Source organism: Barbus barbus (assembly GCF_936440315.1).
Source record: "Barbus barbus genome assembly, chromosome: 33".
In the NCBI taxonomy this organism is placed as follows: Eukaryota; Metazoa; Chordata; class Actinopteri; order Cypriniformes; family Cyprinidae; genus Barbus; species Barbus barbus.
The window spans coordinates 24,667,598-24,684,919 of record NC_136761.1 but is presented as its reverse complement, the minus strand read 5'-3'; the positions used below and the strand labels follow the sequence as shown (position 1 = coordinate 24,684,919).

General features: G+C 39.6%; 1 protein-coding gene across 3 annotated transcripts in view; it reads right to left on the bottom strand.

Moving 5' to 3' along the window:
- Positions 1–16,803, bottom strand: part of pcdh11 (protocadherin 11) — a 173,617-nt gene extending 156,814 nt beyond the window's left edge. For 2 of the 3 annotated variants that reach the window (XM_079389950.1, XM_079389952.1), the window contains exons 1-3: positions 16,165–16,803; positions 8,597–9,181; positions 862–3,348 (exon numbers count right to left, since the gene is read on the bottom strand). In XM_079389950.1, the coding sequence (XP_079246076.1) occupies positions 862–3,348; positions 8,597–9,136 (3,027 nt within the window). In that variant the 5' untranslated portion in view covers positions 9,137–9,181; positions 16,165–16,803. The remainder of the gene's footprint in view (positions 1–861; positions 3,349–8,596; positions 9,182–16,164) is intronic. The other variant, XM_079389951.1, reaches the window with a different exon arrangement.
- Between the last annotated feature and the right edge of the window lie 519 nt (positions 16,804–17,322).

Here is a 17,322-nt window from a genome sequence, read left to right as displayed (position 1 = left end):
CTCGGTGTGAAAGACCAGTCGCCGCAGCAAGGCCACCTCTCTCTCCACCCCAATTTACATTTATGTCCCTCACCTGCTTTTATTTATTAGCTATTTTGCATTTGGCACATCTCCTCTGGAACCATAGACTAGAATACTAGTATTCAAATGAACCTTCGTCTCATTAATGCCGGCAATTTTCCTCGGAGACAACTTATAATGTTTCCTTTGGACTGAGTTCGAAATTCTATTTAAAAATAATCAGCCTTCCCCTACTATGTTACAAGTTTTAGCTCTAATGAGTTCTATCAAGCATTTCTGTGGGAAACAATTGTTTCAGCAGTGTGAATCTGTTCAGTTGTGCCTGTGGAACGCAAACCTATCTTGTTTGGTTTTCTGTCAAGCATGCTTGGTTTTGGCATGTCAATCAAGAACAAACATAGCTGTAATCTCAAGCTAGCACTCTTGTTTTGTGTACACACAAAAGTTGTTTTGCTAATAATAACTCTTTAGAATTGAACGTCTGATTGGAAGAAGAAAAAAAAAACATCCCATAATCAAAGCCAACCGACATCTCTCTATCTGTCACAGTCTTCCTAATATGTACAATGTTCCTTCAGTTAACGAATTATGCCATTTTTCCTACAGTCTTCTTCAGTGAAATGCTAATATGAGCACACAACCATAAAACCAACAGCCTCCCACTTTTTAAGTTTCAGATTTTCATTTGCATATTGCATCTTGACACGCATGCATCTTTGAGCCCATGTTGAAGCTCAGAATATGCGGCTGTCACCTTCCATTCTGCATCTTTCTATCAGAAGGACAGTACAAATGGGAGCTGGAGCAGCGAGTGGTTTAAGAAAGGAAGTTGTGAATTACCTGTCTGGTGTGGATTTGTCCAGGTGCCTTGAAGCCCCCTTGACAGCTGCACTCTGAAACGCTGTAGGGGTCGGAGCTGCTGGAGGAACATTTGGAGAGTGAGTCACAGCCCACCACGAATGTGTTGTCCAGTGGGAGTTCCTGAATGACATGATGCTTCTTGGGAGCCACAGGGGTCTCTGGTTTGATCTGGAATGTTGGCTGAGGGGAAGCGGATTTGTAGTGCTTGGCTAAGTCAGGACTGTCGGGTTTGAAGGTAGTCGGTGTGGTAGCCCAGTTGTACTTTCCCATTGTCTGCTCCTCAAGTTCAACAGGGAGGTCTAAGGTGCCATTGATGTGCTCATGAGTAGGGTCATCGGTCTTGGATTCCTCAATGGTTACAAAATTCAGCAGCAAACTTTTTGGGGATCTCTTCTTCTTCTTCTTTTTCTTTTTAATCTGCCGACCCTCCTGGTTGGGTGACACCCACTCGCCGTTCTGCTTGCTCTTCTGAACAACTTTGTGTCTCGGTGTCTGTCGACAGCGTACCAAAGCAGTCACAAAGATCACCAGGATAACCGTCATAGTCCCAGCTATTATGGCAATAACAACAATTACATAGCCATTGGTCTGAGGTGTCACCTCGTTGTCCCCAATGTTCCGCTCCAAAGGAGTCTCTAAACTCTTGCGAAGTTGTTCCTGGATGAATGTGGCATTGGAGACAGTATCATTCACAAACAAATGAACAAGGGCGATTGCGTGTAAGGACTCAGGCTGTCCCAAGTCTTTGACCTTTACCACTAGCCTATGAAGCCCTTGGTCTGCTGCTACAATCTTCTCCTGCAGAGTAATGTTGCCTGTCGTTTTGTCAATGGCAAACAGTCCTCTCGGCGACCCTCCAATAATACTATACTGCAGCTCAGCGTTCATCCCAGTGTCATTGTCAATGGCAAATACTCTGGTCACCACTGAACCAGGGTTGGTGGTTGAAGGTACTAGATCATAGGAGTAGTTCGAGGAGGGGATGACAAACACTGGTCGATTGTCGTTCACATCAACAACATTTATGGTGACCTTGGCATAGGAGGTGGTTTGCATTTGACCTGCGTCCACAGCCTTAACAACAAATGTGTAGGAACTTTGTTGCTCCCTATCAAAGGTAATGTTTGGTTTGATCACCCCGGTTTTGGGGTCAATGATGAAATTATCCTTCCCATTTATGATCGAGAGAGTGACGACTGCATTGTCGCCAGCATCTGCATCTGTGACAGTGATCAAACCCACTGTACCATACAAAGGGAGGTTCTCAGGCACATAGAAGTTGTACTCGGGATGGGTAAAGGCTGGACTGTTGTCATTTTGGTCTTGGACTATTAGCTTGACGGTGACGTTACTTTGGAGAGGGGTAGAACCATTATCTCTGGCAATGACTGTGAATGAATACTTCTCCTGCTTCTCTCTATCCAGCCTTTTGACAACGGAAAGGATTCCAGAACGGGGATCTATGTTAAACCCGTCAGGAGCATCTGGGCCAAGACTATAAATAATAAGGGCATTAGAGCCACTATCTGCATCTGTTGCACTGATTTTTATCAACTGTGTGCCCGGGTCATTGTTTTCTGGAATGGACAACTGGATTTCAGGCTGAGGGAAAACTGGGACATTGTCATTCTCATCCTTTATTTTAATCAGGACCATTGCCGAAGTGTTCAGAGGAGGTTTTCCAGAGTCAGATGCAACAATCCTAATCGCATACTCTCGAGTGGCCTCGTAATCTAAGGGTGCGGCAGTTTCTAGCAAAAACTGGTCATTGAAGACTGGCTTGAGTCGGAAAGGTACATCGTGATCAGTGTAACAAGTCACTTTACCGTTCAGATCCGCATCTCTGTCCGTCACAGTAATTAGGGCTATTTTTGTGTTAAGGGGGGCATTTTCAGACAACAGCACAGTTCCATTAACGAGATTCATTATATAACGGGTATCTATGGAAGGGACGTTGTCATTAATGTCTGTAACATTGACTGTCACTGTAGCCCTTGAAGGGGTAGAGCTTCCGTCACTGGCCAGCACTATAAGCTTGTGCACCGGGTTGACTTCCCTGTCCAATGGCTGCTTGACGGTAATCAGTCCAGTTGTGCTGTCAATAGCAAAATGTCGTTTGGTGGCAGGGGAGATTTGGTTGCTGAAGGAGAAATGAATCTGAGCATTGGATCCCAGATCAGCATCTGTGGCATGTAGGTGAGTGACAGATGTTCCCATTGGGGCATTCTCAGGTACGTTTACCTCCACCTCGCTGTCCTTGAACACTGGCCGATTGTCATTCACATCTGAGACAGTGACCTGCAGAATGGCTGTGCTAGACTTTGGAGGGGTGCCACCATCCTCTACTTTAATTTTCATGACAAAGGTGTCCTTCGTCTCCCGATCGAGGCTCTGCTGGACTATGAGTTGGGGCCATTTGTCTCCTTCAGGCGTCTCGATGATGTCCAGGCCAAATTCGCTCACACTCTGGAAAATAAAAAAATAACAACAGTCTTATAAACAGTTTGCAGTATATTTGACCAATAACAGTATAGAACAGTTTAAAGTGTTTAGCAAAATGCCAGTAAGAGGACACCTCCACTTGATGTTTATACTTGAACTAAAATTCCCATGCATGGTGCATTTTTCCTGTTGTTTCAGTTATTACTAATATTGTTGTTGCTGTTATTATTGTACCTATTGCTAGATCTTCTTACTTTTAATGTATGTGGGAATGTGTGTTTTGATAATCTCTCAGACAGAACTCACAGAAGTTTAAAAAAAAAATACAAATACTAATGTGTTTGAGCCAGTCATTTATTCTGGCTTTCAACAGATGTTGGCTTTAGCTCCAGCATTAAACCTTGGGGTTAAAGTTCTTTAATCCTATGAGAAAATGCACAAGGTCTTCAAAATATTTACTTGAAAAGCCCGTCCGGGGGATATGATCCTATAAAGCAAACACTGGATTCCCACACAGTGAACAGTTCCATCGAGCACCTGAAAACTAAAATATGTGCCATAAACGATGTACTGAGCATAGTTTCACCCCCTAAAGTAAATAGGTCTAAGATGTGGTAAACAATCAAAAACTGTTTGTTAGAGAGGAAATTACCTTGTGTCATTCCATATTTACTTGGGTAAGCATAAATCGATGCACATATTCCTGTCTGAAATATTACAGCAAGCCTTTTATTGACCCTCATGAAATACATGTTTTTTCTTCCCTGACCTATGCTGACTCCCTTAATAAACGTGCTTTGTTTACATTTTTTTAAAAATGTAAAAACCATTTCCTAGTGTGACAGAAAATTGCAGATTTAACATTCAAAAACAACATTTTCTACAAACCAATACGAGTAACAAAGCCACACTGCATCTCATAGCAATATAATAATAAAACAGTGAGTTCTAGCCCTATCCTCTGGTGTATTCTGCTTTGCTGCACACAACTTATTGTTTTACCCAACTAGCAAGATTCTGATTTAGTGTATGGAAGACAGCTTGTGCAGTTTCAAGTTCATATGTGAAGAAAAGCTGAAAAGGGAGTCAAAGAGATAAGCTTCCATTTTAAATATACTGCAAGACCACCACAGATTAAAGAAAAGAGAAGAACCTGAACATTAAAAAAAGCTTTTCTACCAGCAAGGAGCTAAATCTAGGCAACAGCAAAGCCTGAGGAAAATTAAAACAAATGCATATGTAATCCCCCTGAGAATCCAGCATCGACTGTTTAAAATAATTGCCTTCCTACCTAAACTAGCCCTAATATTTATGATTACAGATCAGGCTACATTCTATTTTTCTGTGGTTGGCGAGCGAGGGAGACAGGGGAACAGTGCCTGAATGAGAGTCAAGCACATTTGTGAAACAAAGAGGCTCTTTGAAGCTCTTTCAGTCAAAAACATTTCATGCAAGAACAAGAAAAGGCAACTTCCTTAAGAGATAAGCTTCCTGCTTCACATAAAGCTGGGAAAGATTACTCTGTCTAGGTACAAATTGCGAATGTGATTAAGAAACATATATGAATTTCCCATGCTATGGGTGATCTTGAATCATTTAGCCTGGCACTAACCAACCACTTTCTATGGGCACACTGCATGCAGCCACAAATTAACTACAATGGCAAATGACAATGTATATTTTAGGTTGACAAAATAAGCTTTGTACATGCTAAAATCATGCAACATCCGCCTTTGGTGGTTCTTGGCACAATTTTGTGACCATCTGTGGTCTACTGTCAGTACTACTAACACATGCAAATAACACACACATCAAAACGCATCCAAATACATAATTTGCATTAAAACAGAAAAGTTATAAAAGGAACCATTTGGATGCCTACATATATTAGCACATGCAGAACAGCTTTTTTCTTTATTATAGAATCAACACAATTCAACAAAAGTTATTGCCGTGAAGATGTACAGTAAATGTAAAAATCAGCACAAAAATCTGTTTCTTGTACGTTTGGTTATGATAAATGTGGGTTACAATCTGTCAGTTACAAATGCATGCACGGTGACCATAAGGGCTTTTTTTCCACTAGTTATCTATGATTGTTTCAGATTTATACAGGAAGCTAAAACATGGATTAGTTAATGAGTCTGGTTTAAAAATGCCTAGCAATGAGGAGATCAATCATAATTTTTCAAGCCAGACCCATAGAAAATGAGGCTGGGGAATTCTGATTATCTTCAGAAAGACTAAGGTAGAGTAAAACGAACATGAATCACAGGCCCAAGGGAAGTGACAAATGTCTGAAATTAATACAGGTAGTGCAAAAGAATCTACATATTCATACCAACTGACCCATAGAGCATTATGAGAGACACGTGGGACGAATCTATTTTTTTCAAGTTAAGACTGACAGGGGATGATACTGGGTGTAAGACAAAGCCAAAAAACTTGCTTAAACTGAACCCAATTGTCTGGTGCAATCAAGGAATATATGCAAAAGCGAATGTCGGTTATAAATAACAAAGAGAGAGGTATCTTAACAGTAGAATATTAAGCATCAGTGGGCTTCATTTTGCATAGTTCAACCCCAGAGTTTCTCTCAGCTTTGCAGAGTGGCTGAAGTATCTGCTGCATGAATCAATGAGATGACCTTCTACAGCAACGACTCAGAATGAACTCAGTATCAACAACTGAGAAACTGAATATTTTATATGCCTGTTGGAACACTGTATAAACTGTTAAATACATATAATACCACATATAAAGCCATACATATTTTACTTACACTAAATTGTCTGAAAATGTTGTAACCTATTTTTGATTCACTACCAACTATAATCAGATCTAAGCCATTTGCCTGTGACTGAAACACAAGCGCTGTCTCCTTGGTGAAAGTTTGGCTGAACAATCTGCCAAAAATTAGGCACAAATGAAACCCGGAACCAACAGACAGTTAGTAATGTGATTGGTATTTGTTACCATTTCCCCAGCATCCACTATTGTCCAGAACAGTGGCAGAAATCAGTTTCACCTTATCCACTCTTCCTTAAGCTGAATACACTTTTACTCAGACTCATTCTCAAGGGAGTGAAATTCCAAAACATTTGGTTTAATGAACATCTATAATCTCATAAGCTAATTCTTCTAATTAGTATTATTTACTTTATATACTGCAAGTGTTTCCTGGGAAACAAACCTTTTGTGAGAAGTGTCAGAACCCTTCAGCTCAACTTCAGGCACAACAATTACTTTGTTCTAAGACGATGAGATCTTTCTCAAGAATCATTCGCAAGCCTTTGTGGTGCAACATTCATGGAAACTCTTTATGACATGTTACTTGTCAGCCCTTGATCATTAATGCGTCATTCGACTGGCTCTTCTCATTGTCTTGAAGTGAAATAACTGGAGAAGTGAGAAGTGAGAGCTTAAAAAATAAAATAAAAATCACACTTTGGATAAATTATTTAAGCTGAGCTAGTTTCTCTTCCAAGCTAGTTTCAAATCGGAATCAGACACAGATGAAAACCAAAATACTCTTGAATTATTTAAATGAAATGGTAACAACTTTAATGCTGACCTTGACTCCCCCAAATAAGCAATCCAACGGAGACTTTGCTGCAATGAAAGTCCTTTCGAAAGATCTAAAATATGGCGCAAATCTAAAACGACAATGTCGGCACTCCCGGGTGATTAAAAGCGCACAGACTTCTTCAAAAGGAGAGAAACAGCTTTCTTAATGTGAGGTTAGAGTGCTTAAACGGCAGAGTAAAAATAACAATGATTTGGGTGGAGCCCGCAACAGAAAAGTCAATATCCTCATCCCATGAGCCTGATCTGATCCACATGCCTCCAGATAGGACTTGTAAAGAGGTTCTCTTTAAGTGATAAAATCTCTTCTAATGGAAAGAACTCCTCCAGCCATGCATGGTATTACTTTCTGTAGGCTGACCTTGATAGTGTCCAGAGGTGCTTCTGTGCATCGTTCCAGGTGACATGGCAACACTAATGCTGATGGAACAATTAATATGGCATCGCAATTAAAACCAGGGTAGGCAATAACAGCCCTCTGTGTCATAAGCGAGGGCTTCCTCCTTAGGGGACATGACTGGAATGAGTATAGAGCAGAAGAGGGGTTGCTATCAGAGCTCTTTCAAAGCTATGAGCGCAGCACCTGTGGCCCACAATGCTAATCGTGCAGTTCCATGCTGACGGTGAGCCGGTCTAAACCATTACTGTGTGGGAGCTTCAGAGATCCGAACTCTCACAGGACCATGCAAACGCAGTCCAAGAGGTGGATTCACGGCCAGATGCTGCTCGTGGGATGCTTTCAACAACCTCAGAGGATGAAACATATCCTCCCTTTCCATTTCTGTTTACTTAGATCTACCCTCACTAAACTTGCATGCATGATTCATAAAAAGAAACACTACACTTGCAGACGAAGAACAAATTAAATCATCTGAAAGGTAACAGAGCCTTTACATATTTATTGTAATTGTATGAGGAAATGCACTGGTCATTTTCCAAGCACAGGCAATTGAAAGAGCCGCAGCAGCTTGGCAGAGAGAGAGAGAGAGAGAGAGAGAGAGAGAGACAGAGAGAGAGAGAGATTCTTTAAAAATGCAAATTGGTAACTTAATCAGACATGAAAAGCAAGGATTCGGCTAATTCTCAAAAGAAAAGGTACAAATTACTCTTTCACACTTTAATGACAGTCTTGGGCTCTTTGTTTCACACTGTATTTGAATTTCACACTGTATTTGAATTTTAATTAAAATACAGGGCGACCTTTCCGGGGAATACTAGTTCATTCATTGAACTGCGCTACGTCGTAATCTACCGCGCTGTGACTGACAGCCCAGATGCATGCGAGTGTGCTTAGTGACTTTTTACTACTTTCTGGGGTTAATGGGCCTTCTGACACTGTATAAAATGCTAAATTAAATACACATGCAACGTATCTGCTACTGTATATATTTTAATAGCATGCATACCATTATCCTACTTTTCAGTTTGAGCGGACTATATTAAGCCGCTGAGAATATTACACTAGTTTCTCAGAAGACATCAATTAGAAGAACCGTTCTCCCCATTGTTCATATCTATCTCGGTGCAATTAACAACTTACCTTACACAAAACAGAGGAAATTACTTTTAAAACCTTGAGCCAAAAACATTTTTTTTTATTGCTTACTGTGCTATTTTTATTTTGGACATTAAGGACCCATTAAATGGCAGTGTCACGTTATAAATCACAGCTGAACGTTGAACTCACCTTGACAAGTTCGTAGTGTTGAATCCCATTGATCCCTATATCAGGGTCAAATGCGGAAGGGACAGGGTAGCGGCTGTTGATGGCTGTGTTTTCTGGAATGGAGATGTTGATAACCGTCGACTGAAAGAGTGGGGCGTTGTCATTGATGTCTTCGATGAGGAAGCGGATTTTGACCAGTCGGAAAATCTCGTCGGGTAGCACTGCGACCTCGATCTCGTAAAAGCAGCGCTTCTCTGTGAAGACTCCAGAACAGAGTTTCTCACGGTCGATGCGGTTGGCTGTGGTGAAAATCTCTCCCGTGCTTGCTTCTACCTTGACCAAAGGCACATCACCTGTCTTGTAGACAGGTTTAAACTGCAGAGCAGAAGACAGTTTAATGTCTGGATCTAGGTTCAAATTTAGGTCTTTGCGCAGGTTTCCGATGCGCACATTCTCCGGCTGCTCCTCTTTTACTGTGTAGTCCTTCTCTTGAGCCCGGCACATCAAGAACAGGCAGGTGAGCAAAACCACCAGAACATGGGCCTCACTTGCCAAGTCCATACTCAGAGTAGGTGATGCACTCTCTTCAAAGATCTGCAAGGTCTGCTAGAGGAAGATAAGAAAGATTCGTCATATTCACAAATATGAAACACAGTTCTGATACAAATAGCTTATTGATCCTTTAAAACATTAACTCTTTGGGGGAGCATTTTAGCTTCTTCATTAGATTAAAGAGAGATTAGTTTGCCGAATATAACAATTCTGTTCACTCTTTTCCAAACCGGTATGACTTTTGTCTGTGCAACAGAAAGGGAACACACACAAAAGGGAAAATCTGAAGAAAAAAAAAGTGCTGGTTGTCTTCTTCCATGGAATTACAATAATGGAGGCTGATGTTTTAAATCTGTATACATGTGCATGAGAGTAGCAATTTGAACAACTGATCTTGAGTTGGAATTATTTTCAAATGAATCATAAAACTGAGCCACTGAACTGATCTAGTTCTTAAGTACTCACTGTGAGTCAACTCACCAAATCAGACAACTACCAGACATAGTAGTGAGGAGTATATTGCATATGGACTACTTTTATGGTCTTTTTGCCTCTTTTTCCCCTCACATTGCAAAGAAATCCTTTAGTATCTTTGTCTTTCAAGTAAAAATATATAAACATCTCAAAACAAGACAGAAAAAGAAAAACAAATCCTTGTTTGCATTGAAATCTCAAACTAGTGAGGTTTTTGTGAAAATGAGAGGAAAAAACACTATTTGCCAATGGGGTAAAAAGAAACTACACAGGAAAGAGATTTTTCTCTTCTTGTGTTCCAAAGAAGAAAGAAAGTCTTACAGGTTTGGAACAACATGAGGTTGAGTAAATGACACAGTTTACATTGCTGGGTGAACTACCACTTTAACCACTTTTTTTTTTTATATACAAAAGGAAAAAGACGCTGTTTTAACTAGAGGAATCATTGTTTGAATCGTCAAGTGCTACCAAATACAACATACAATTGCATTAGAGAGGCTCTCCAGATTTCCTACTGCACATAATGGACTCTTGTATGCCATTGGCAACACTCAACAGAGCTACAATGCATGATATCAGATTACAGTATGTTGATATTCTGAGCAGCCAAGATGTAACTGTAGTGCAAATAAAAGTTTTACGATTTAAAGTTTAAGAATAAAGACATGAGTCCCAAATGACAGTCAATATCCCTCAGAAGAATAGGACAAAGCCATAATTCAAAATCACCAAGATATGATTTATGAATCAGCATTTCAGTGTTTGTTGCCAACTTGCTCGATGGCCACACAAATCCTGTCAGGGCATTATATAAATAAAAGTAGCCAGGGGGCTGAGGCTTTCACAATGTGCCAACAACTCAACTAGGTCACAGAGAACTGGTGGGGGAGATGCCTAACACTTCCAGACTCCGGGTTTTGTTAGTTTATAGAATTGTCCACGCAGTGCTATTTCTGTTTAAATGTAGCACCCTTCACCTTAATCACATCAATAACTCTAAACTAAAAGAGTTTGACTTACATTTAAATCAAAGTGATTGTAATAATATACAACTAGATCATTAATAAAAGTTAAACTTTTTTTAGGAGTAGGAGTATCCAATATAGCTTCAGCAAATTAATTATTCAAATATAGCACGTTACTAGAGCGACAAAGAAAAATTACAGCTCACGGCATAATGTTTTTGAAATGGGATATCCTGGAAATACTGTTAACAATGACTCCCCATTCGTCAAGTCATTAATGTGTAATTTGTATGTGCCAAAAAGATGTTTGTTTAAAAACAAAGCTGAACGCAGCAGAGATACACGGTCGTGTACATTGAAGATTCGCTTCGCACATCAAAAATTCATCACAAAGGCTGATTCCTTTAAACACACAGAGAGCTGAAGGCCCCAATTTTTTTTCTGTTTTTCACAGTGAACACCCCGGCTGGACTGTAGGGACTCATTAAAGGTTTGTTGGGCAGACGAGCACCACTCAGAGTATTTACATGACAGTGATCAATGGCCAGCTTACTATCTGCACATATTCTCAGACTGGTATGTTGTTCTTTGAAGAAAGTAATGAAAAATTATTTGGTTTGCTTTTGAAGATTGCACCATTTTTGAGTTGGCGACAGCAAAGCAATTACTATTCACCTACTGTACTCTGATAAGCCCGAAAGAGTCCAAGGCTGCATCCGACAATGCATAATGAAGAGGACTTACTGGCTAAAGAGTGCATTGCAGAGCAGTGCATAAAAGATGAAAAGATGATCTACATCTAAATAACCGCAACTGACACTAGACGTGATGCGCAATAACGGCGACGGGTCTCTCGTTCTGCAAATTCCCTTGCATTTTTAGATCATCCGTTTACCATCAACAATAACGAATCACACCGTCCTGGGGAGAGAGAGAATGCTGATGAACCTGTATAACCCAAAATAGCACCAAACAGTGTAGACAGTATAAGCTCCAGCTCTCAGTAAGTGATGTCTGGCATTTTGTATGGAGCTCTGCTACCCTGGGACGTGGTGCTGGGATTAGACAATTCCACACGGGAGCCCACATGTCACTCCTCCCCATATTTAGGACAGTTTATGTTGTTGCGAAAACTCGCAGAGCCATTTTCAGATTTACTCCTGGGAGCGATTCTTTCAAAACTATACTCTGGATGGATTCGCAAAGCTTTGAGTTTCAACTTTCCCAATCTTTGGAAACTTGCAGCTTGAGAGTGAATAGAGAGAATTAGCTGGGAAAATTGCGCTCATGGGTATCGGTGCGACTTCCTCCCTGCTTGCGCAGGGATCTATTCTGAGCAGCGGACCATGCATTCCAGGGAGTATGCAAAAGCCGTCCTTCCCTCCGGAGCCCGGAGTGAGCGGCGCACAGACTTTGGGAGTGCTTTATGTGACAAAGTGATGGACAGGCCTGTCTGTTTTTTGATTTTGAGCTGAGCTGTCAAGGAAGAACATAATTCTACATGTCAACCGCGAGTTCACGCTGAATCTCGGTCTATATGAATCAGCAGGAACCGAATGCTGCAGAGGTGGAAAGATCGATATGGTTCAACCTACCAAACGGGCATCAGATTAAAACGATCAAATTTAATACGAACGGTAATTAAAGCAAAATGACATATGGAATAATGATTAAAGCCGCTTATGGAAGTTAAACTAGGACAACTGCCTGAAGCGTGTCACTTAACTCGCTCTTATCAGAAGCATCGCCCTTTTTATCGGTTTAAAGAAACCCTGTGTGTGCATGATTCTTTGAAATTTCGATGTCTTGTTTAAGTTCACCCTCCACCTTTTGCCATCAGCAGCTTGAGACCCATAACCCCCCTGCCAGCTGTTCGCCAGCCTACCTGCTGTCCTTCTTGTGTTGTCAGGATGTCAGGCTTTTCATCAACAGAAAACATGTTTTTTAATAATTTATTCAAGCTTTATGTATCAGGAAGGCATCCTTTTTAATCTAATAGGTGGTAATGAAAAACATCTGGAATTATTATTAAACATGAATATTACTTTTATTGCTGTGTCATTGTTCTGCAACATCACTATCGTATTTTCATGTCTTAATTAATTGCTCACATGTACCTGAACAGGCTAGATCCTTTTGAAACACACAGGCTGGCTTTGAGTAGCTTTGATGGCGACTACACTGATCCTAAGAACCAATGATCAATTGAATGATCAATAGGGAGGTATTAACATACCAAACAGGCTGCCAGTCGCAACGGATAAACAGATGTAGCAAACGCGATGGAGTCGATTTAGGTCTGTCAGCAAAGATTATGCATCCAAACAGTCATGTCTGCCATTTATCAATTTATCAAAGTTTGCATGCGGTCAGATGACAATATAACTTATGGCTAACTTCAGCCAAGAAGGAACCGAGAGTGATTTTGTTTGCGTAAAATGGTGCGCCATGAATCACGGTCGAGATGTTTGCTAATTTGAATCATAAATAATCATAGTAAAACTTGATTTAATTCTTTAGACCAATATCAGGCAATTTATTGTGGGCACTTTCGGTGGAGCGACATGTCAGTTGTTGATATATCATTCTCCCAAATTGATTTTATATGGACAAACATTGCAAAGTGTATAACATGCCAATGAAACTCTAAATCTTAAAGGTTGTGATGCACCATTCATCTTCACTCTTCCTCTCTGTATTTTCCCTTTAATAAATAAATGTATTAAGTCTATAAGTTATGAACGACAGGAATTAGAAGCACAAGGGGATTTCACAAATGAAGGATAGCATTTATTACAGGCTTTAAGATGACAGACATATATGCTTGCATCACTCCTTTTCCACTACACATTTTATGATTTATGTAGCATATGTAGAGTACTTATAAAAACTGTGTAAATATTTTGTTTTCAAAGCACATAGTTGTGAAGAAAAAAAATATTTTAAACAAATCTAGACTGTAAATTCACAAACATAGACTGTAAATTGTTGAAATGTAAAAAGGAGAGAGATATCATGCTAATAATCTGTATATTGAAGGTGGTAAAGCATGGGTTATCTCTCACTGCAATGCAAGGAAAGATACATAAATAAATAAATAAAACCACCAATAGAGGGCACTGGAGTGGTCACAAGTGCAGTCAAAATAAAACAATTAATATAGAATAAATAAACATTCATATTAATGGTGACATAGTTGGAAGGCAAATTCTTATTCTAATTATCAGATAATGCAAGATCACTTTGTATAATATATTAGCACACTGTATAAAGTGTAACCACCTTGACCAGCACCGCAGTGCAGATTCAGTATTTGGTAATGACAGAAATAATTGTTGAGGCACTTTTTTTTTTTTTTTTTTTCTACAAACTTTGTATTAACTACCATTTTAAGTTCTTACTTATCATTGATGATACTAGTAGCTTATAAAGCAATACAGAAAGTTTATTAAAACATCTGACTTCATAATAATACATTTTTGAAGCCTTTATTTTATGTTACTGGATTCAGGCAACTACATTACCGTTCCAACTGTTTTGTGGCATGTACTGTTTTTTGCTTTCACGTTCGATGACATCATAATTTTAGTGGCCGATAAAGACTGAAAAGAACTTGTGTCTCGTTTCACATAAAATAATTCCTAACTCACACCCTTGTGAGTTATGTGCCATAACTTTCATCTATAAAGATACAATTTAGTTTTAGATGTAATTTACTGCATATATTATAACAACACAACATTCAATATATTTAGAACTACAGAATGAATGCAAAAAAAAAAAAAAAACTACAATGAGAGGCAAGAGGGAATTAATGATTTAAAAAAAAAAAAAAAAAAAATAGTGGTACTATCTGAGTAAATAATGGATTTTGTGCTTCTTGTATACTGTTAAAATTCCATAAAGTTATTTCAGCATCGACTCTAGGGGCCCAGTGCTTTCCACACTCCATGAAGAAATGTGAAAACTGGTAAACAATGGGTTATATGAGAAAGGCCTGTTGAATTTCTCCATATCCGAGTGTTGCTCAACTACCAGATATGCACTGTAAAAATGAAAACCAGTTGCATCATTTCGCCTTAAAGCATGAAACAATGTTGAACTCTTGTCCCTATGAAAATCCAAATTAGAAATTAATCAGATTTGACACCGATACCTGTCATCAAAGGTCAACCGGTGCATAACAGAATGTGAACAAAGCAAGCCAAATGGATTACATCTACACTGCGCTCCCCAGTGCACTTGTAGGCTACATTTGGACACTTCCCTTAAAATTACCATGGTAACTAGAGTAGTTTGCACCAAAATACCAATGTTACTACAGTTATTACCAAGGTAAGTCTAATTCATTAATGTGGGATCCTTGCACACAGTGTAAGGCTATTTGTTATTTTATTATTTTGTTGTTGGAGCTATTACAGTTAAATAATATTAAGCTATAACTCATTTTCAGAGATAACAATAAATGTAGTATCTACACTCCTAATAATAAAGCTTCCAATTAGAACTGTACAATTTAGCATGTTCTAATCGGTCAACATTTTATATTAGCCTACACAGATAAGCTAAATTGTGTATTATTATCAGCTATTATTTTCTAATTGTTGAGAAAACTATTTATATACTTCTTTAACGGTTCACAAAACCATACACTGATATGAAGAAGCTATAATTTAACATCAATAACTTTTAAATCGCCAATGAAAACCTTACATTCATCAATAACTCCTATAAAGCCCAAAACGGTTCTTGATAAATCATTTAAGAATCTTAGGGTATAGTATTTTATGGTTACCATGATATTTTTGTAAAGGACCGGATTTGTGTTTAAAACAAAGTATTTCTGTTCTGCATCGGCCGGCACACCGGGTCAGAAAATGACGCATCCTCCCGGACCAGCTTCTGACTTCATCTGCTGATGCTCTTCTGTCTCGCAAGCTATGCGATGTGGCCATTTCCTTAAAACTATGGAATATATTAATATTTTACTCGTAGGTTCTGAATAGTTACAAAACAAATCAAAGATTGAGGAGAACGCTTCAGAAGTTGTTAGATGGCATCTTAGAGCAGTAGCTATATGCTGTAATTCACGTGTTGGCTGTAGATGTTCTCTCATTAGGCTATATGAAACGTTTTAACATGACTTTGCCTGTGCGTTAAATCGGACGCGTTGCTTTTTCCATTATAATAAAGCTAGATCAGTGGCTACACTAACTAACAAACTAGACTAGCGCATCTTCAGTCGGAAAGTGACGCCGCTTTTGGAAATTATGCAGTTCGTGTCATTATTATTGTTATTATTATTTTGCAAATATTAGCCTACAATTAATTTATTTTCCTCATGCAAACTGTTCTATTCACAGGGGAAAATAACACCGACTTTTGTGCGCAAAGGCCTTTCGATTTATGGATTTTTTTTCTCCTCGAACAGTGCAAGCGCATGTAAGTGCATATTTAATCTAATTCGCGATGGGGTTTTTAAAGACGTTAAAGTAAGTATGAACTAGGGAGCGCGGTAAAATTCAACATTTTCTTCTCAAAAATAGCATAAAATAGAAAAAAAATCCCACAAATGAGCATAAAGAGGACGCGTCTTACCTCGGATTTCTCTGTGAATATGGAAACTCTCAATTCCCGTCACGTAGCGGCATCACTGCTGGAGGAGAAGCAGACTGAAGACAATCCCAGAATCAAACAGCTTCACGTAGTGACCAGTCGGTATCCAACTAGAGAAAACGATGTCCATGAAAAAGTCCACGGTCCACGCACGAACGGCGAAAAACATCTGCGAATGACTTTTTAGAAGCGACGATGTAATTCCTCAGATGTCTCGCGCCTGGCTACTGCTTGAATCCCACGCGCGCGGAGAGATACCGGTGCTCCAAATGGGTTTGTCAATGTGCAGCACTTCTTATTTCAGTGCATTCATACAGTCATCACGGGGGAAAAACCTGGGAACGCTCCTCGCATGCCCGAAAACTGTTTAGTGAAGTTGTTTTCTTTTTCTCTGTGCGTTTAATTAACAGCTAAAGAACTTGTAAATCGCATCCTCGGACACGTCATTTAATGTCATCCCGTGGTTTGGCAGAGTGATGGAGAGCAAAAGATCTATTTTGAGAGATATTCATGGGCTGTCAGTGTAACGGAGCAGGTGGACGGTGTGCCTATAGGTGCAGCATCACTTCCACACACTGAGATTTTTTTGCCGTAGTTGTACGCAGAGCTCTAGCAATCTCTGTTGTATTGTATGAACTCAGTTCCTTAGTACTGCCCACCTCTCCACCTCCGATTGACATCATCGCGGGAGGAGGAGCCAGCGATAAATTTCACAGCCTTCATCATCTTAAAGCCGCACTGCTGCTGGAGTCAGAGCCCCGCTCGCTCGCGCTCAACCGCGGACTGATGCACCAACACCGAGACTCGCCTGAGAGGAAAAGGGGGCACTGTTCGCTTTTCTTATAAACACCAGCTTGTGTGCAAAGTCCAGCGTCAAACTACTTCATTACACTTTACTAATGTGCAGGCAGACAGACAGACATGTAGTTTATCCTTGCCTAATTCCCGTATGCCATTGTATTAATGTTGGATAAACTCATTAATGAGGACAAAACATGTGAAAGTCTATGCGGTGAGATATTTTTGAGTGTTTTTTGTCTTTTTGATGTAAATGAAATCTGTTGGTTATTGTATTTGTACAGTTGTATTGTGCATATGGTTGATTGGTGATGAAAGATATTCATCGTTCATGTGTGATTT